Source organism: Eschrichtius robustus, chromosome 16 (genome assembly GCF_028021215.1).
Source record: "Eschrichtius robustus isolate mEscRob2 chromosome 16, mEscRob2.pri, whole genome shotgun sequence".
In the NCBI taxonomy this organism is placed as follows: domain Eukaryota; kingdom Metazoa; phylum Chordata; class Mammalia; order Artiodactyla; family Eschrichtiidae; genus Eschrichtius; species Eschrichtius robustus.
The window spans coordinates 5,097,449-5,118,850 of NC_090839.1; the positions used below are offsets into that span (position 1 = coordinate 5,097,449).

General features: G+C 47.6%; 1 protein-coding gene across 1 annotated transcript in view; it reads left to right on the forward strand.

Annotated features, from left to right (window-relative positions):
* The window catches only part of LOC137778775 (serine/threonine-protein phosphatase 4 regulatory subunit 1-like), a 78,280-nt gene that overhangs the window by 35,562 nt on the left and 21,316 nt on the right, over positions 1-21,402 (forward strand). The window contains exons 5-13 of the mRNA XM_068566071.1: positions 3,679-3,825; positions 13,085-13,192; positions 13,989-14,054; positions 15,612-15,770; positions 16,372-16,475; positions 17,802-18,049; positions 19,548-19,697; positions 19,834-19,952; positions 20,087-20,235. Of these exons, the coding sequence (XP_068422172.1) occupies positions 3,679-3,825; positions 13,085-13,192; positions 13,989-14,054; positions 15,612-15,770; positions 16,372-16,475; positions 17,802-18,049; positions 19,548-19,697; positions 19,834-19,952; positions 20,087-20,235 (1,250 nt within the window). The remainder of the gene's footprint in view (positions 1-3,678; positions 3,826-13,084; positions 13,193-13,988; positions 14,055-15,611; positions 15,771-16,371; positions 16,476-17,801; positions 18,050-19,547; positions 19,698-19,833; positions 19,953-20,086; positions 20,236-21,402) is intronic.

Here is a 21,402-nt window from a genome sequence, read left to right on the forward strand (position 1 = left end):
CCAGACTCTTTAACGCCCTCAGGCACAGCCCGGCCTCCTCCGTGGGCCTCCCGTCCCCATCCCGCCGTGGACACCGCAGGCATCTGCGCAGTCCTTTCCTTCCACTCCTGCTGGTCTCCCGGCTCCTTCCAAACGCCTCTCTACTCCCATCGCTCCCCACCTCCCTCTGACAGATGCCGACCCTTCACATATCCACTGTGTGGGCTGCTCGGCCTGAAAGTCCCCGATGAGTTAGGATTCGTAATTCGGCAAAGGCGAAGATTTTGCTGCTTGAGGCAGTGGGTGTGCCAGGCCCCATCCAGCACCTGCATTTCGGGACAGGCTGTCTTTCTCTGTTCACCATCAGGTACTTTTCATGACCATTGAACGTGCAGTGACTCCTGTGAGGTATAAAATTCACGAAATTGGGCACGATAGCAGTATTATCACCATGACTGTCTCGATGGTTAACAGCTACGATTTCTTGAGCTCTCGCCGTGTGACGTACCATGCTCTTGTTTCCTCTTCCTAACCACCTCGGGAAGAGTGGGCATGCTGGTGAGTTCATCCTCGTTTTAGAGCTGAGGAAGCCGAGGTGCAGAGAAGCGTGGTTGTGTGTGTTGGGAGCCCGGGCTCATGAAGCTCATCTGGTGTATGTTTTGGGATTGCCCAGGTCTACTGGACATTGTAACCAATAGTTTCTCTCCCATTCTACACTCTGAGCCCCTGACGCTAGGACCTGGGTCTTCTTTATTTATCGCTGTGACCTAGCAAAGGGTCTGGTAGCTGGTAGGTATTTGGAACTGCACTGGCTGTAAACTCTCCCTTTGGTAACATAGCTGTCCTGGGCTCCTTGCCTTCTGTCTTAGGGGAACGGCCGTCCGACCTCCTTCTCCAGTCTGATGTGTTCCTTCCCCTCTTTGGTTCCATCTCTTGTTCATAGCTTGCTTATTTTCCAGTCTCTCTCGCTGGCTTTTCTTTTTCAGTTATAACCATGCCTAAGTCTCCCTCATCTTTGTGTCCCGTGGCCTTGACCCTGAGCGCACCATCACTCCTTTTCCAAGTGTCTGCACTGTGGCCTTGACCCTGAGTGGGCTCCCGTTCAGGGGTCAGCTCGCTGCACTGCAGCTGGTGGTCCCGAAGCCAGTGAGAGGTATCTTGCCATGGACTCAACTAATCTCATTGTGAAATCTGATGTTTTGGGTTTTTTCAAAAATAGTTTTAACTTTTAAAATTTCATAAAATATTTTAATCATATGGGAGGATTATGTCATAAACACCCATATCCCTAACCACTCATATTTGACAAATGTTAACATTTTGCAATTTTGCTTCAAACCCTTTTATTTTTATTTATAGGTTGCAGATATGGTGAAAACTGCACTGGGCCCCTCCTCCATCCCATTCTCCCTTCTCCCTCTTCTGTAGGAACCTGCCACCCTGGCTTGGTGTGTCCCTTCTATGCCGGGTTTTATAGTCACACCGCCTGTGTAAGTGGCCCTGAATAAGAGAGTGTCTTGTTTGGGGTGCTTTAAAACCTTACATAAGTGACATCAGGCTGTACTTTCCCTTCTGCCACCTACTTTTATTCCCCCCGTTTTTAAGATCTATCCCCGTTGATCCAGAGAGCTCTTGGTCACTCATTTGAACTATTTTATGGTGTTGCATTTCTATTTTTTTCACCCCTTATTTGTCCAGTGACTTCCTTTTTCCTTTGTTTGATGCTTTTGCCCGTCTGCCACTGTCAGCTGCTTGTGTGGTTTTGAAGAAGCCTTTCCTGGACGCCCACCCAGCAGTTAACGTTGCTCCGTCCCGATATGCCCCAGACACTGTCCTTTATGTATATGAGGTCGTTTCATCCCCACAGCCACCTGTGAGATAGGTACTATCGTTGCCCACTCCTACAGGTGAAGAGATTGCGCCTCCAAGAGGCTGATCCCCTGCCCAGGAGGCCCCACTGGCCATCATCGCACAGCGCAGGTCAGGCACAGCGTTCGCACCACTGCAGTGTCACCTGTTGGGCTCGGAAGTGTCCCCCCGCCTTTTCCCTCCCTGCCTGCGTCTTCCCCAGTCTCCATCACCAGCCCTGGTCCTCGCCCGCCCTTCAGGCTGTTGTCTGGTCTTCTTCTCTCACCGTGCCGGGTCTCGTCTGCTCCCCTGGGCCTGGGGAGGTCCCTGTGCGTGCGAACACCAGATGCCGCGTCTCAGCCAGGCCTCCGGAGTTGGTGCGTCGCTGACCTTCTCCCCCAAAGCCCAGTGGCTGGCTCTCCCTAGAGATCTACTGCATCAGATCCGCAGTGTTCAACTCCTCCAGCGCCCAGACCTGTTCTCTTTACCTTCAGTCTTATTTTCTCTGTTTTATTTATTGGTGCCTGGAGGCAAAGATCCCGAGTCATCTTTGATTTTCTGTGACCACATGCATGCAGGGACCCCCTCTCCTCTCTGTCCCCTGCCCCCAAGCCCATGCCTGGTCACAGCCGGAAGCGTCGCTGCGCAGGAGCCCCTTGCCTGCTCTCAGCATTTAGAACCCTTCGAGGTTTCTAAACTGTCACCTTCACTGAGGCCAAGACGATCTTGTCGCTCCTCTGCTTTTCCACCCTGGGGCTCCCACGGTGCCGGAGTAGCTGCTAGAAGTCTTAGTGGGACCTGGAAGCCTTTCCCACTCCAGCCTCGCTGGCCCTTCAGGCTCGCACTCCGCCATCCACCCGCCGCCCCCATGCTGTCGCCCGGGACTTCTCCCCAGCGTTCGTCTCTCTGCTCATGAGCACGCTGTCCTCTCCCCTTTTCCTGCTTGCGGTGTTAGTCTCCTGCGGCTGCCAGAACAAAGTACCACAAACTGGGTGGCTTAGAACAACACCACCTGTTCAGAAACTTTTCTGCTGGCAGGCCTCCGGGGTTCCAGTCTCCCAGGCTCGCCTCTTCATAACCAGTTCCTGTCTCATCACCTGCGACTCTGCCTGCACGTTTCTGGGTCCCGTTGCTATTCTCCTGCCTCCCCATCACTGCGACGAGCTGCCAGTCTCATTACTTGCTCTACAAATTGGAATTTCCTGTGCCTTCACTTCCCCAAAACGTTCTCTCTCTAGCCTCTTAGGAGCCCTCGAGCTCCGGTGGTCGCTCACCCAGTGCAGGCGGTGAGGAGCAGGCAGCTCCCCAGCTTTCCGTCTCTGGCCCCTTTGTGCGTGTGTCCTGCCTCGTAGGGCAGGTCCTCCCCGCCAGTGCTTTACAGAGTGTCGGGAGGACAGCGCCGCATCTTCCCACCCCCTGCCTGCGTGGTACTCACTCTCCAGGTTCACCCTCTGCGGTGGGAAGACAGACAGCAACGTGTCATCATACAGGAAAAATGCGTGTGTGTGTGTGTGTGTGTGTGTGTGTGTGTGTGTGTGTGTGTAGAAATCTGGGGTAGGCGTTATGAAGGCAAAGCGCAAGCCTGGTTACGCCGTCAGAGTGTAGATGGGGAACCCGACCCGAGTGGGGAACTGATTGTGTGGCCTGAGCGCAGAGGAACAGTCGGTGCCGTTGGCGGCCTCATCTAAGGCCTGGGGGAGGAAGTGGCCCAAGGCCCAGAAGATCCGTGTGGTGGGGCGGGCAGGGGCGGGGGAAGGAGGCAGGGCCGGCCTGGCTCTCACTGTAGGGAGTTTGGTCTTGATCCTGAAAGCACTTCGGCTCATTCTGTGTTTCACCTTTTGCCTCTTCCAGGGTAGAAAATCGAGTCAGGAGGCGCTGTTGATTCTTCTGGAACAAGATCTAATTTTCCAGCACGATACTGAAAGCAAAGTGTGTCCAGTCCTGCTGGCGCTCTCCGCCCCTGACAGTGACGATGAGTACAGAGCAGAAGCCGGGAGTGTAAGTCTGTTGGGGAGCGACAGCCCCGAGCTCGGCAGACTGTCCCACAACTCGGCGTGTGCGGGACGGGAAGCGTCACGGGCGTTCAGTGCTGAGCAGCGCTGTTCCCATAAACAAGGCAGCTGGTGGTGTGGCCTCCGTCAGAGGAAGTTCTCAGTTCAGATCCAAGCTTGTCCTGGAAGTGATTATCCTTATACCCAATTGTTTCAGGAAGGCAAAGCTTGGGAAATCAGAGTGATTCGGGCAGAGGTGAGGCAGCTGGCATGGACTTCTGCTGGGCAAGATGCTGAGATTTATTAGGTAAAGCCTTGAGCCAGCTTGGGTCATGGACCCTGTTTCCCAAAGTAAGGAACCGAGTGTGGTATGGGAGATGCTTTTAGGTGGTACTTGGACAATTAAAAAAGAGAAATCTAATGGACATGTGTGTCTGTTTTATAAGTTAAGGTGAGACTAAACTAGGTATGTCAGCAAATAAGAGAGTATCTGAAGAATGTGCCCATCGCTTTTTTTTTTTTTTTTAAAATTTTATTTATTTATTTATTTATGGCTGTGTTGGGTCTTTGTTTCTGTGCGAGGGCTTTCTCTAGTTGTGGCAAGTGGGGGCCACTCTTCATCGCGGTGCGCGGGCCTTTCACTATTGGCCTCTCTTGTTGCGGAGCACAGGCTCCAGACGCGCAGGCTCAGCAATTGTGGCTCACGGGCCTAGTCGCTCCGCGGCATGTGGGATCTTCCCAGACCAGGGCTCGAACCCGTGTCCCCTGCATTGGCAGGCAGATTCTCAACCACTGCGCCACCAGGGAAGCCCGTGCCCATCGCTTTTACAGCAGTTTGGGAAATGCTGTGTTCAAGTCTCTGTGCTCTTGTCAGTTAAAGGTATACGACGAAAGGAAGAGTGTTAAGTACTGAATGTCTTCTGCTTTTAGTAGTTAATTTTGTGGTATCCTTGGGTTTGTAGGATTCTGTACCCATTATGAAGTGATTATACAAGCAAGGACTTTCTACTTGCTTCTGGAACCCTTGTTCACAAACTAGCTGTTGACGAGCCAGTGCTGGCCTTCACGTGCCGCCCTTAGACCGAGACCCCAGCTTGTCCTCGGGCTTCTCCTTCGTGGGTCAGGGGAAGGTCATCCAAGGCCACCTTGTGTTCCGTGGCTGCTGCTGCCTCCCCAGGGACCGAGGCAGGGGTTGCTGCACTGCCCGGCCCTTTGTGTTGGCGTCACAGAACTAAACAGCTCCAGGAATGTTCCAGCATTTTAGGAGAATACATAAGGATTTACAAAATCTTAAACCTTAATTGTGAGTACAATAAGATATAGTTGTTTTCTTGGTTGAGAAAGAATGATGTTCGAAAAAGGAATTCTTTTCTTTTTCAAAGTGGAAACATTATACACCATGGAGCTAAAAATTTGTAATACAGCATCAGAACATTTGGTCATTATTCTTCATTTATGTAAAAGTTGTCCTCAACTATGAGTTAAAGGTCTGGCTTTTTTAACTAATTTAATTTTTTGCGTATTCCATATGTTTATAAGATGAATCAGACTGAAGAATAATTGATTATTAAAATTCAAATTCTCCAGGGTTCTTTGATAAATTTCAAGTTTCCCTGTGAGAAATTAAATTCATTTTGCAGAATGAACCTGGATAATATCATTTAGTTGGGACATTTGGCAGTTGAGCGGTAAACTTTGCCAACTAGATCTTCTTTTTCATTTGAAAGTTGGTTAGGCTAGTTTCCAAAGCTACAACTGACAACCAAATATCTTATCCCTAAAGACTGCCAAATACCATGACAAATAATTTTAAAGGCGTTTTTGCATGATTTTTATTTTGTTTTGTTTCCAACCACTCCATTCTTGTCAGCAGTATTCTTCTTTTCTTTTGGTGAAAATATTTGGAAAATATAACAAGTCTTCAAAAAGCTCTCTTCACATTTCACTTGCAGAACAAATTAGTTCACATAAATTGTACTTTTTATTCAAAGTGGGTTGCCGATTTCATTACTTGAAATGTGCAAGCTTGTAAATGCGGCTGCAAAGAACAGAAATGGTCTTGAACCCTCCCCAGGTAGAGGCACATCTGCGTTTCAGGGTACTTCTGGAAGATTGCCACTTCTCCTCCCTTAGGGCCCCAAAGGAAGCAGGAGTTGGGGCTCCTTGCCTGGCCCGTGTGTGCTTGGGTCAGACCCAGAAGCTGTTCTGTCTTTCCTTATTTCCTGGAGGTCAAGGAGTCTTGGAGGGGGTCTCACTTCTTGGGCCCCCAGAGTCCTGGCGTACGGAGGGTGCTGTTCTCTTTTCAGCTCGGAAATGACAGTACGATAGGGAGTGGATTTCATTCTTCAAGGGGCAGAGGCCACGTGTGGGATTGGCAGAGCTTCCCCAGGAGGACAGCGCTTTCATTTAGCTGGTCTGAGTGACACCCCAAACACTGTGGCTACCAACATGTATGTGTGAGGAGGTGACAGGTGAGAAAAGAAGCAAATTGCGCTGCTCCGATGCCCTTGTATTTTGGGCTTGCTTTGCAGCCATATGGTGTGAATGTTGCTACGTCCATATGTCCATAAGCACACACTCTCGGAACAGTGCCGTTTTGAAGGAGTTGCTCCTTGCTCCGAGGAAACGGCATGCGTCTGTAGACAAAATGTGCATCTATTCGTTAGCCTTTGCGTTCCCTTTGGAAGTTACAGTCAGTCGATTCTGATGCCAGCAGCCCTAGCGTATACATGATTGAGAGAATCGGAGCTAGCCAACTGGACATGTCCTGGGCATTGTAAAATTGAGTTATGCAGTGCAGGTTATGTGTATTATGTGTTGGTTTCTTATGTCCTGGTTTCTCAGATAAATGCGGTTTGTTCTGTGAAGTCTGTCTAATATGCCAGGCGACGTTAGCGACTCCCTCCTTCACGCATCCCGGAGGCTTGGTTCATATCTGTCTTCTGTCATTTAGCAATCGAACTGCGAACTTCATTTGTTTGTTTATTTCTCCTTCAAAGTAGTGCGCTTCTTAAACAACAGGTGTCTTTCTGCCCTCGGCACCCAGCACAGTGCCAGGCCCAGAGTCAGAACTAAATAAATGTTAGTTGTTGAATGAATGAATTGGTAAAACCTGGAAGCTCTGTATCCTGTAATTATATCTAGACAGCATAAACAGGCCACCGGAGACCAATTATAATTCCTCTTGCTTGCAGGAAGGCCATTAGCATTCTGAGATTATAACTAATTGTCAGAAACCTATTTTTCTCTCACGACACGTTTTCACATTAAGGCTTCCTCATTTTTTGTTGTCATTCCTAGTTTTGAGCTCATTTTTATTTGTGCATTTATTTAAAAAGAATGTTGTGGTTGTGTGCTATAAAGAATAGTTGGCTCCCGGCAACCGAGCGAAGATCGGCATTGCATACAAGTGGTTCCCAGGGCCATGGGAATGTCATTTCTTGTCACTCGGCGTGCTGACTTTTTAACGATTCTGGATTTGTTGCACACGGGTAGTAATAAGGTCGTGTGGGCGTGGCAGATGGAGAGGGTGGATGGAGATGCCGGGCCCTCTTTAGTTGCCCGTTACCCTGGATACGAAGCCTCGCGGCTCATTTATGTGGCAGTCACTCTGTGCAGTTCTGCCGAGAATCAGATCAGAAATATGTGTCTTCTAAATCCGGAAGACACAGCCTTTTCCTCATTTGTATTGTGGGGATAGGTTTCCTCTTCCCCCACCCCAGTTGCTTCTCTTTTCCCTCTTGTCTGCTATGTGCAGATTCCAAGTACAATAGTGGGTGAACTGCTAACCAGGAGCTTGCTCTGCTGTTTAAAAAAAAAAAAAAAAAAGGCAGTGCAGTGCAGTGGGCAGAGCAGACCTCAGGGATGGGAAGTCCTTCCTTCTTTCCTTTCTTCTTCCCTTTTTCTTTTTTTTGGAGGGGGGATGGGAGAGTTCTTTAAACATTTTTGGGGGTAATTTTTCATTCTGTCTTAATTTCAAACTTGTAGAAAAGTTGCAGGAGTGAACTCCTGTACACACTTTATCCCACTTCTCCAGTGGTTTATACTTACCTCTGTTTGTTTAATCACATCCTCTCTCTTTACACATCTGCGCACACACACAGATATATACATACACATATGTGTGTGTATTTTTCTGAGCCATTTGAGAGTAAATTGGAGACATTGTGCCCCTTTACTCCTAAACACTTCAGTGCATATTTCCTTTTTAAAAACAAGGAAATTCTCTCCTAAACAACCATAGTACACTGATCAAAATCAGGAATTTTAACCCTGATACAATACTAATATCTCATCCATGGTTCATGTTCAAATATTGTCGTTTGTCCAGGATCACACATTGCACTGAATTGTCACATCTCCTCTGTCTCCTTGAACCTGGGGCAGATCTTGAGTCTTTCTCTGAATTTTGTTAACATTAACATGTTGGAAGAGGACAGGCCAGTTGCTTTGGTGGAACGTCTCCCAATTTAGGTTTGTCCTATGTTTCCTCATGACTAGATTCAGGCTCTGCATTTCTGGCGGGATGCCCTTGAAGTAATGTTGTGTCCTTATGTGTCACGTTAGGAGGCCCAGGACTTCAGTTCGTCCTGATATTGATGATGTTAACTCTGGTGACTTAGACAGAGGTGTTGTCTGCCAAGTTTCTCTGCTTTTCCCCTCTGGACATAATAAGGGGAGTTACTTTGCAGCTACACAAGTTTGCTGTTCATCAAACTTTCACCCACTGGTATTAGTGTCCACTGATGATTCCAGCTGTCATTCTACTGTGAAGAGCGTTCCCTTTTCCATTATTTGCTGACATGTTGTTGAGATTTTCACATCTATGTTCAAGCGGACTATTGTAAGCAATTTTCTTTTCCTGTTATGTTTTTGTCAGGTTTTAGAATCAGGATTTTTCTGGCTTCAAAAAATGAGTTGGGAAGTATTCCCTGCTCTTCTATTTTCTGAAAGATTTTGTTTAAGATTGGTGTTATTTTTCCCTTAAATATCTGTTAGAATTCAGCAGTAAAACCTCTGGTTCTAGAGTTTTCTTTGTGAGGTGGTTTTTGATAACAGATTCAACACTGATATGGGCTATTCAGACTTGCTATTTCACCTGGGTTATTGGGTAAGTTGTATATTTTAGGGAATTTATTAATTTCATCTAAGTTGTTAATTTATCAAGTTGTTGGGATAAAGTTGCTTACAATATTCCCTTACCCCTTTAATGCCTGGAAGATCTGTAGTTTTATCCCTTTCATTTATGATACTGGTAATTTCTACTGTTTATTATTTCCTTCCTTCTACTTACTTGAGTTCAATTTGCTTGTAGTTTTCCAGTTTCTTAAGGAGGAAGCTTAATATTTTTCAGCCTACCTTCTTGTCTACTTTAAGGGTTTAAAGCTACACATTTAAGGTTTATATCTTTGTGATGTATTGACTCTTTTACTAAGAAGTGACTTTCTTTATCACTGGTAGCAATCTGTATCTTGTAGTCCACTGTGATATTACTATAACCACTCCAGCATTCTTATGCTTACTGCCCATCATAGTATATTTGTTTACATCTCTTTACTCAAAACCTTATATGTCTTTACATTTAAAATGCTCCTGCTTTCATTAGCATAGAGTTTGGTCTTCCTTTTATAGCCAGTCTGATAGTTTCTGCCTTTTACTTGGAGTGTTTATTCCATTTATGTTTAATGTAATTATTGATATATTTGAATTTAATTCTGCCATTTTGTTATTTGTTTTTCCATTTGTGTCATTTGTTCTTCTGTTATTTCCTGCCTATTCTCAGGCTAATTGGATATTTTTGTATACTGCACTTTAATTTCTCTGTTGAGGATTTTCAAAAATGTAGGACCTTGCAACATCATAGTTCCCCTCACCCCCCCCCCCGCCCCGTGCTGTGGTTGTCATATACATTATGACATGTACATTACATGATGATCCTGGTAATGAGGTATTATAATTTTAGATTTGAACAATTCTATCTCTGGGAGAAAGTAAGAAAAGAGAAAAAATGCATAGCCCTTTATACCCACATTTTTACCATTTTTGGTGCTCTTGCTTCCTTTCCTAGGTCTGAGTTTCCATCTGGTATCATTTCCCTGCAGCCTGAAGAACTTCCTTTAATACTTTTTTTTAATTTGGTTGGCTGCTGATGAAATCTCCCAGTTTTAATCGGAAAATGTCTTTATTTTGCCTTCATTTTTGAATGATAGTTTTACTGGATATAGAATTGAGGTTTGTTTTTGTTTTTCCTTGCAGCACTTTAAAGATATCATCCTCTTGTCTCCTGGGGAAGTCAGCTGTCATTCATATCGTACTCCTGTGTAGAAAATATCCTTTTTTCTCTCTCTGCTCTTGAGATTTTTCTCCTTATCTTTGCAGAGTGAATGCTTATCCTGCTTTGCGTTCATTAAACTCCTTGGATATGTGTACTGATGCCCTTCACTTAATTTGGGCAGTTTTTGGCTATTGTTCCTTTAGGTGCTTTTTTTCTCTCTTTCTCCTTTCAGTCCGGGCCTTATAAAGTTGGGACCCTTGATATTGTCCCAACAATAGGTCTTTGAGGTTCTGTTTTTGTTTGTTTGTTTTGTTTTTTAGGTAATTTTTGTCTCTGATGTTCAGATTTAGTGATCTTCATTGATCTATTTTTAAGTTCGATGACTCTTTTTGTCATCTCCAATCTGCTATTAGCCCTATCCATTAAATTTTTTATTTCAGTTATTGTGGTTTTCAGCTCTAGAGTTTCCATTTTGACCTTTTAAAAAAATTATTTATTTATTTATTTATTTATTTATTTATTTATTTATTTGTGGCTACATTGGGTCTTAGTTGCGGCACACGGGATCTTTCATTGTGGCAGGTGGGATCTTTCGTTGTGGCGCACAGATTCTCTAGTTGTGGCGCACGGGTTCCAGAGCGCATGGGTTCAGCAGTTGCGGCGTGTGGGCTTAGTTGCCCCACGGCACGTGGGATCGTAGTTCCCTGACCAGGGATCGAACCTGCATCCCCTGGATTGGAAGGCGGATTCTTAACCACTGGACCACCAGGGAAGTCCCCATTTTGACCTTTTTTTAAAGTTTATATATCTCTATGATGTAGAGATTCCCTGTATGTTCTTTATGCTTGTATTTTCTTCTCATCCCTGAATGTATTTATAAAAGCTCCTTGAAAGTGATTGTCTGGTGGTTGCAACATTTGGACCATCTTGGTGTTGATTTCCGTTGATTGCTTTTTTCTTTATTATGGGTCACTTTTTCCTGTTAATACATAGTTATTTTTAATTGAATACTGGACATTAAAAATGATACACTACAGGGGCTTCCCTGGTGGCGCAGTGGTTGAGAATCCGCCTGCCAATGCAGGGGACACGGGTTCGAGCCCTGGTCTGGGAAGATCCCCCATGCCGCGGAGCGACTGGGCCCATGAGCCACAACTACTGAGCCTGTGCGTCTGGAGCCTGTGCTCCGCAACAAGAGAGGCTGCGATAGTGAGAGGCCCGCGCACCGCGATGAAGAGTGGTCCCCACTTGCCACAACTAGAGAAAGCCCTCGCACAGAAGCGAAGACCCAACATAGCCAAAAAAAATAAATAAATAAATAAATTAATTTAAAAAAAAATATGTACCAAAAAAAAAATGATACACTACAGAGATTCTGGATTCTGTTTTATTTCTCTAAAGTGATTTTTTACATAGCAGGCAGTAATCTTGTCTGATGTCCAACTCCCAGCTGTCTCCTTTGTGGTGAGCAGCAGCTGACGCCTCTGCTCAGTTTGTTTAGTTTCTGGCTGCTGCTTTTCTGCTGGGTCCCTGGGGTCTCCCCATATATGTGTAGTTTAGCAGCAGCCAAAGATCTCAGCAAAATATAGACACAGATTTTGGACCTTACTTGCAACTTTCTTCTGTTGCAGTTCATCTTTTAAGGACAGCCTCCGCTCCAGTTTCTGCCTTTTGGTTGCTCTCCAGTACTCTTAAATGATTGTTTTTTTATGTTTTTTTCAAGATTCTGTAATTGTTATCTGTAAGAGCATAGGTCTGACCAAGCTACTGTGTTATTACCAGAAGTCTTGATTGTTTTTTATAGTTTCCATTTCTTTGGTGAGATTTCCTATCTGTTCATTTGTTATGACTCTATTTTCCTTTTAGTTCTTGAACATATTTATAATAGCTCTTTAAAGTCCTTTTAAAGTCCGCTAATTCTAACATCTGGATCTTCTGTGGATTTGTTTCTACTGATTGAGATTTTTCTTGAATATAAGTCACATTTTCCCATTTGTTCTCACGTCTGTGACTAATATATCTTCTCGCTGAAACATTGCAGAAACTCTGGATTCTGTGTTTTTCCTCTGAAGAGTGTTGACTTTGTTCTAGCAAACAGTTCAGGTTCTGTTTCCTTTGCAGTTCTCAGCAGCTGAAACCACACAGCTCCTTCTGCCTTCAAGCTATTGCTTTGCCCTGTGAAACTCACCATCTCCCCTGTGCCCACGTGGTGCTGAGATCAGCCAAGGATAAGAGTAGGATTTAATCGGAGGTGGGGGCTCTCCCTTCTTTAGCTCCCTCCCTCCATCCTTCCCTCCCTCCCAGGATTTCTACCCTCACTTTCCAGCCTCCCTGGCCACCTCTGTCTCTGTCCTCTGACTTCTCAAGCCAGTAAAATGGTAGCTTTTACTTGGAAGTCCAGCTACCCTGCATGGCTGTACAGAACGAAGGATGCCCCAGGCAGAAAGGCAGCAGCAAGCAGTGCATGTTGTACCCAGTGTGGTTTCCCCTCTCAAGGGTCTGCTTCCCTTGAGTCCCCACCAGTGTTTGGTTAGTCTTCAGTGATCGCCTGTGAGCCGTCTTTTATGCTTTGTCCAGCTGTTACTGTATGTCCCACCTCACTACTCTTTGGTTTTGGTAACATGACTGAACCTCTTTGAGCGTTAGTTTCCTTATCTGGAAAAATGAAGATAAATGATACTCATGTCATAGGGTTTGAGGAACGTGAAAGAGGTAATGCACGTAAATTGTTCATTCACGTGTCAGGCACATGGCTGGCACCTGGCAAATGGTAGCTCTTCAGCTTTAGACAAACCATATCTGAGTAAAACTTGAAAACTGTTGGCCTTCTATTGCTATAACTTGACAAAATGCAAAAGAAGGTGTTCTCTGTTCTGACCTCTTGGGTATTTTGGCAATATTTTTAAGATTAGCTTTCGGAATCCAGTTAGTGATACGTGGGACATTGATGCTTTGGTATTCCACGTGACCCAAGTTTTCTTGTTATTTGTAGATAATCTGCAAGCTGGCGTCAGTGCTGAGCAAGTGCACAGTTGAACGCCTGCAGCTCCCTCGGTTCTGTGAGCTGTGTGGTGATGGGAAGCTCTTTCAAGTTCGGAAGGTGGGAACGTACAGTTTCAAAACTTGAAAAATTCAAAAAGTTAAAAAAGATTCAAAATTGATTCCTTTAAAGTGCCTGGACTTCCTCAGTAGACACAGTCCGGATGAAAAACGTGGCCACTGTGAACTGTGTAAGGAAAACAGTGAACACTGTTGCCAGTTTTCCCTGCCATCCGGGCATCTGTGGAGACGTAGGGTTTCGGCTCCGTGAGGGTAACCCTCTCAGGCGCAGGAGGAAGAGACATTGCTGGCTTGTGCTTTGATGCCGGGGCCCAGGCGTGCAAGGCCTTTCGTCACTGGGGCTGACTGGCTCCAGGACCCTCGCATGTTTGCTGTACCTTCCAACTGCACCCCCTGCACTGCCCTCCCCGTTTATCGCTCGTCACTCGGTTGTCATATTCTTCCTTCTGAAGACCATTGCCAGCCCCCTCCCTGAGCAGCCTGACCGTCCGCCTTGCTGTGCAGCTGCCCACCTTCCCTGTGGTCTCCCCTCGTGATGCAGAGGCAAGGAGCTAGGTCTCACTTACCGTGCAGAGAACCTTAAGGGTCTGCTTTGCTCTAGTGCTACGCAAAAGCATTATGTATTGAGATGATTAGGAGCCACAGCGTCCTAGCGTGTGGTGCTCTACTGTAAATCTTCTGCTTCCAGTGCAGTGGAGGCACCGGGCTCGGGAAGTGCTGGTTCACTGCCCGACCAGAGGAGTCGTTGCTCTCAAGGCTCCTGCTTGTTAGTTTTCACAATTTGTTGAGACAAAAGGAAATCTGAGAATAATGAGTATGCCTTTTGCCTTTTTAAGGTATGTGCCACAAATTTTGGTGATGTTTGTCATGCTGTCGGACAAGAAGCCACTGAGAAATTTTTGGTATGTGACGTTTTGCCAACTGTACTTGCTGATGCACTTCTTAGGGCACTTTTGAAATTAGTGGTGAAGTTTTGTATTTATGAGTCTGTTACTTTGGAATGGCAGCTCAGTTTTGCATCCATCCGTTTCCGGTTTCTTGACTCCTGAAGCTAACATGTCTTCTAAGCCTCAGGCAGCTGGTGTGTGGGATGGAGTGGGAGCAGCCCCCGTCCTCTTTCCTGGGGACTCTTCTGCTGTCGCTTCCTCACCGGTCACTTTCCCCCGGTCTCCTCTCACTGTCTAAGCCACTCTCTGTCCCTTCTCGACTGCTCTTTCTAGAACACTGCTCCTGGGTTTCAGAACCCGTGGGATTGTTTTCTTGGTTTACAGATTAAAATCCAGACCCTTGTTGACCCCTCAGTTCCCTTCACGAGTACCTTTCCTGCCTCACCTCCAGTCGCCTCCCTCGGGTCTGAACGCCACCCTGACCTTCGGTCGTGCATCTGAATCGCAGGGAGGGCGAAAGGGGACACGGCCGGGGTCTGTATTTTCGCTGAAGTCCCTGGTGACTCTCAGCACGGCAGTCTGGAGAACCACGTCACCAGGCAGCTGGGGGCTCTTCAGGGCCTTGCAGCTCTCTGCTCTCATGCACCTCCCTGCCCCGCTCATTACTGCCCGTCTCCTTCCAGAGGCTTCCCTGCCTGGCGGGGGGACCCTGCTCACACTTCACACCCAGCTTGTGTGTGCATTTGCCTCTGTCAAGTTCCTTCCCTGCCTGGACTCACCTACCCGCTGGGTCAGAGAGAGCTGATTTCTCCCTTCTCAGCATTCCATGGCGTTCTGTTCGGAGTACTTGCATGTCCCCCCCGCCACGCCTCATTGCCGTGTTGCTGACGGGGACCTTCACTCCATCACGTTCACCTTTGCTCCTCCACTGCCCACCCAGTACCAGGCCCCCAGAGAACTGTGCTAAGTAAGCACTTGCCACTCTTACGTGACAGGGCGTACTGCCTGCGTGGCTGGAATACAGCTAGTTTAACTGAAGCGCCGCACGTTTACGGTCACACCGAGGAGGACCGACGTGAACTTGTAAATGGACCCACAACCGTGTATATCCAGGGCGATGGCCATCCACTGCGTTCCACTGCACACAGGTTGCGTTCCGTGGCCTGGAGCTATTTGTGGTACCATCAGGTTTTAACAGTCTGCCTTCTTCCACTAAGTGCGCCAGCCAAAGACCGAGGTGCCTGGGTGGGGCCGCTAGCTGGGGAAGCCACAATTTCAAAGTCATTCACAGTTCTTCTCTACAGTTCACAGAATGCGTATCAGTCATTCAGCCTTGGGGGAGGTTTTCTGTATTATCCTGTTGAATTGAACGAAGTCATTTACTAGGATTAAGAGGTAAAGGAAGTTACTTATCCTAATTTCTGTTTGTTTCAGACGATTCCTTTTGGACTCGTATCTAGGTCCCTTTTGTGTCATTAACTTACGGCTCTGCCATAACTACATCATTGAAACAGGTCTGCCCTTCCTTCGGGTGACCAAGTCTGAGTGGCATGGTTTTGTTTGCTTCGGTAGCTCCCGAAGTTTTTTGAGCTCTGCTCGGACAACGCGTGGGGGATGAGGAAAGCCTGTGCGGAGTGCTTCGTGGCCGTGTCCCGCAACACGTCCCCCGAGGGCCGCCGGGCCAGGCTCTCGCCGCTCTTTATCACACTGATCAGCGACCCTTGTCGATGGGTGAGTGCGGCCACTGGCCGGCCTCGGTGTGGCTTTGGACTTGGCACCGTGTACTGTGTCTTTTCAGTAACGGATTGGCGTATTTAGACTTTGTGAGGATTATTAGGGCACCTAAAATCTCAGAAGCCTGGTGTGCAGTAAGAAAGTGGCGCACACCTCGGCATTCATAGCAAACGAATATCACAGAAATGAGACATGAGACGGAGAGAGCTGTAACTGCATTGTTACCTTTTCTGTTATGATCATAAACATGCCCGTAATGATTAATAAGGTCTGTTCAGATGCTTTACAAAGTCTGGAATTATTTGATGTAGAATTAATATTCTGGAAGCATACAAACTACATGATGGCACTAAATTTTTCCTGATTTTCTGTTGAAAAATAGTTTATTTGGAACCTAGGGACTGCCTTAGAAAGCAATACATCTGCTTAGACGTAATGTGGCGGACGGTGAGTTGTCTGGTGATCAGCCACCTGTTCAGCCTGGGATCAGACCTGGCCGACACCGCGTCCGCCGCGCCCTTCTTCCCTGGCTTCAGGTGCGCCAGGCTGCCTTCGAGTCCCTGGGCCCCTTCATCTTCACCTTTGCCAACCCCTCCAGGGCTGGCCTTTATATTCGAGAAGATGGCACCCTGAGCATCCGACCACCGGCTCCGGATTCGGACTCGGATTTCACCTCCGGGTCACCGGGTGCAGGCAGCCATGGTAACATGTCCTCAGCCTGGTAAGTTTCGGCTGGGATAATTATCAGGATCCCGGCTTCACCTCAAGCATCCACCTAAAATTCTAGCAATTATCTTGTCTGGAGTTTTAGTAACAGTGACCTTCTGGGCAAGATGGAATATTAGAGCTTTAATTATGTAAAGAAGCAAAAAGTAATTGCAATAATGATTTTGAAACATGACTACTGGGTTATAAATAATGAAGCTACTGTGTCTCCTAAATTTAGATAAAATATTCATTCAGAGTCGTGATTAAATAACCTATAAAGAAAATTTTCTCTTACTTTTTGATTAATGAAGTTCTTTGGATAATTTACACAGGGAAAATGTGAAGTCTCCCTAATAGAATTTTGTGCCGTAGGATTTTTCATGCACTTGATGGTGACATTCCTGACTCACCGTTAGTAGGCCCACACTGTTCTTCTAGTAAGTTCTAGTGATTGATCGCGGGTTTTTTCCTGTTTCCTCAGAAGACGATGGGTATGTACTAAGCAGGCCATTCGAGGTAGTTTTACAAGCATCTCTCCATTGCGAATATTCCTCCTCAGCAGTGTGAGAGGAGGTGATTCACATCTCGGATGGCACGGATGCTTCGTAAGATTGGTGCATCCTTCTCTCCATCTTTCTCCACCAAAATTCATTGAGTTCTTGCTGAAGGTCAGGCCCTGTGTGCCGCATCTTCCTCATCAAGACTTTCCAAGCGGTTCACAAATAGCCAGTTCTTAGCAGCTCTAGCACCTTTTATTTTCTAATGCCTGCCCCCTGGTGGAGGTACTGACGAGCAGTGAGTGCATGAAATCTCGCCACGGAAGGGGTGCCCGCCGAAGCCAGGGCTAATGCACCGCTTGCACGTAATGGAGGGATGGGGTGAACCTTCCTGTGGCATTTTCAGTGCTTGTAATCCTCCCAGTGGGGCAGAGGGCACTGATTGGACCTCTTATCCTCTGTGAGGTTATTAACATCCGGCACCGGAAGACACGGGAGGTTGGGTAGCCAGGTAGAGAGGAGGACCGGCCTCGCAAGGATGGGGATCTGATGTTTTCCCATTTTACTTCCGGTCTGTTACACGGTGCTAAAAATTTGCTTCCCTCAATTTAAACTAGTTCCACAAAGCCGGGCCAGGCAGAGCCAGCTCTACCCATGGAAGGCACATCCACGGACACCAGCAATTTCCCGTGCGTCAGTAGCTCCTCCAGTGGCCTGGTGGAGAACCCATCGGAAGACTCTTGTCTTGGCTGGAGCCGAGCTGACCAGGCTTCCCCCCGAGGCCACGAAGCTCCCCAGTGTTAACGACCTCCCCGTCAACCAGCCATCCTGGACCAGACTCCTGTGCCCACCCGGGGAGTCCTGAGGACGTTTTCAATAATTTCCTTTCTTGGCGAACTCCTCTCCCTGACATAAGCAAGGACTTCGAGCTGCTCCTGAGCGAGGCTGGCCCGCAGGAGGAAGGTGGCGGCACACCCGAGGCCGTGCACCGGAGCTGTGTGGCTAGGAGCGAGATTCAGAGAGTCCTGGATGGTTTGCAGGAGCATATGATGAACGATCCAGATGTGCAGGGTAACTGTTGTCCGCGGCAATGAAAGAGAAAAGGGGATCTTTCCGGATTGTGTGTCACCCGGGCCCGTGTGTGGCTTTCCACGTGTGCGTACTTCCCTCGATCGACCCTGCGCACCCACCACGGGGGCGCCTGGCCCAGTCTCCGCGCAGCCCTCACACCGGGATCCTGCTGTTGCAGGTCTCTGCAAGGGTTTCGCCTCCTTGCTTTTCAGCCGTGCGAACCGGTTCTCCGATAAAAGCGGCTAGTTCTCGGGCGTGTCTGGCGCGGTGGAAATTTTATTAGCTCCCTGGACACGGTTCTATCTCTTGCCGTGTTACAGTGCCCTTTCTGGTTACGAACAGCCAAGGATTGTGCTCCTTTTGGAGCCTATTAACTCCCCTAAACCATAAGGTGTTTGCCTTTGTACAGCCAGGAAAAGCACAACTTCTTCTTTGGGGTGTTTTTCATTTTGTGACTAGTGTTCCCACCGAGCGTCTGATCCGGGAGCCAGGCCTTGCGGTCCATACCCATCATCATGCCTCTTCTTTCTCTAAACAGGGTTATATTTGTATTCTTCCTTGAGTTGGGGAAATTGGAAAAAAACAACACTTAACTGCCGTTGCCGGGCAAAGATTTGTGACGCTTTCGGGAAAGGAAATGTGAAAATCCAGTTAGCCCTGTGATTATTCTTTGTCTTTGAATTTATAAAGGAAATTAAGTCAGTGTTTGCTGAAGGAATGAGCACATGTAACATATCGCTTCTAATTGTTACAGACAATGGTCTGTTTTTGGAAAACACATTTCTAAAGCTGCATTGTTCAGTGCTTGGACCCGGGCTGGGTGCTGGGGCAGTGATGCCCGACACGTGAAGCCCTTAGGGTCTGGTTGAGGGGATTATGGAAACAACCGCCCGGCATAGGGAGTGGCACGGGCTGGGGCAGGGGTGGGCGCACAGGGCAGGAAGCCGGTCCCTCCCGGGGGCGGAGGAAGCATCTGGGAGAAGACCTCACAGAGCAGCTGACATTTGACGCGGGCTTTAGGCGACGGCCAGGACTCCATCATCTCGAGAAGTCGAGGGTTGAGTTTCAGAGGTTCCTTCCAGTTCCCTGAAATTGTTGTTTGTAAAATCTTGTGTGCATATGCAGACTTAATTTCTTTGTAAGGAAGGACCCGCAGCTTTCATCAGTACTCAGAGGGATCTGGGACCCCAAAAGATTGAGAAATAAACTACCCGTTGGGTATTTGTGAACTGGCCATGGCTGAAAATGTCACTCAGACCCCTGGGAAGGGCCTCGGGTGCACTAAGGAGGTGGCACCTTGCCCTGGGCCCAGTGGGGAGCCCTTGCAAGCTCTGAACGTTTTAAGGACTCTTGTTGAATTGAACTAGTAGAAAACAGGATGCAGGCAGTATTGTGTGTGTGTGTGTGTGTGTGTGTGTGTGTTTGGAGGCTGGAGACGTGGAAACATCGGTTTGTTTTTTACAGAAAGGCATGTGAACCATGTCGTCTTCACTGTTAGGAGGGTCTCCAATAGCCGTGCTGTGGACGGAAAGAACGAGTAGCGCTCGGGGCTGGGTGAACGCGGTCTTCACTCGTCGGTGTGGACGGGGATGGATTGATCCCAGCACGCGCGTGCGTGTGTGCGTGTGGCAGAGCAACGGCCGCCCTGGTTTATAAATGGGGGATGCCCCCCCCCCCGTTGCTGGGCCTCCCAGACAGCAGCGTTCAGGAACATCGTGTTGTCTTTCTGTGAAAGATGATGGAATTGAACTCTGATTTTCCTAACTGAGGCTTTTCGAGTTCAGGTTGGATGCTCTGTGTGTGGCTGGCGTTTAGTTGGAATGAAGTTAATGGCCGTAAACATCAGCACCTCGGTGAGCGCTCGCGTCGGGCGACCGAAGTCCGGAAGGGGAGGGCTTGTGCGGTGCGTCCACGTCCAGCCTGTCTTGTTGTGAGTGAATCCCTACAAACCAAATAAAGTTATTAAAGTTCTTGGAACTTCTCTTCCTGCAGCTCAAGTTCAGGTATTGTGAGCTGCACTGAGAGCCGCACAGCTAGACTCTGTGGATGAGCCCGAGCGCCCGCCGACCGAAGGGCTCAAGGAGGTGTCCATTTCAGGTCCCAGCCCAGCCCCTGGTGGTCAGCCGGCCCCGTCGGCTTCACCAGCGCGGAACGAGCTCGCTGCGGCCAGGACGTTACAAAGCACAGTGAGTCTTTGCCGTCGCCCTCAGCCACCGAGGATGTGACGGAAATCACAAAGCTGCATTTTCTTTTATTAATATATCCTGGCAGAAATGATAAATGGCACAATTAATTTTATTCTTAAGGCCATGTTTTGGATAACTAGACAACGAATCAATCAGGTGATTGATAACCCCGACTCTCCTCCACAAAACAAACGTGGGGAGACCAAAAGCACCTCCCCTGTTCTCCAAAGACAACCTGGTTCTTTGCGGGGGGGATTAACCGTCTAAATGCTCTGTTTCACTGCTAAACGGACGCTTACATCTTTCAGTAGCAAGGGGAGGTGAATTCATGCAACTCCTAGAATGTAAAGTTGACGGTGACCTTTGAGATTGCGCGTCACCTCCAGCCCGTCCTGTGGGCCTCCTTTAACCCATGCTTGCTCAGGAGTGGTGCTGGATGCCGTTTCTTGGAGGGGAGATTTTGAGAAGCCAAGTAGCTCACTACGTTTTCTCCTCTAGTCTGGAACCAGCCCCCGTGAGGCTGGGACTCCGTGTTTGGGGCGAGGAGGAAGCCTGGCACTTATTTCTCACCTTGAGTTTCTCTAGCTTTCCAGCTCGCTCGTGGTAGGAGGCTCTGATGCCTTCCTAATTCCTGCTAAACTCGCACGTGGACCCCTTTGAGCTGGGGTCCTTCACAGGTAGTGGTGAGACTAGCTAATTAAAAGTAGCAAGGGGGTCTATGATCATAAAGTCATGATGTGTGGGCACCCTCTCATTTTCATGTGCCACGATGGAGAATCTCTTCAAACTTGTGGTCTCCAGGGTCAGAATACCAATTGTTTCTCCATTCACACAGTTTATATTTTGATGTCCGTGATTAAACTAACTTATCGCCTCCTTTTACCCCCTTGGTCTGCTCCAGTGAAGCTAAACAAAAGACAAATTATAAAAGCCTGAATATAAAATGTTCAAGGGTTATTAAGGTTGCCTTTGATTAGTAGGGAATGAGATGATATCCTGTTTTGCTGATTTGCTTCAAAAAATAGGCAAGAAAGCTCACGTTGTTACCTTTGTTACCTGGAGTATAAAAATCACCTGTGTTAAGTGGAAAAGCGTGGTCACGTTTACCTTGGTGGGAGACGTGATGGTGTTCGGGCTTTCTTTGTCACATACAGAAGCGAAAAAGGA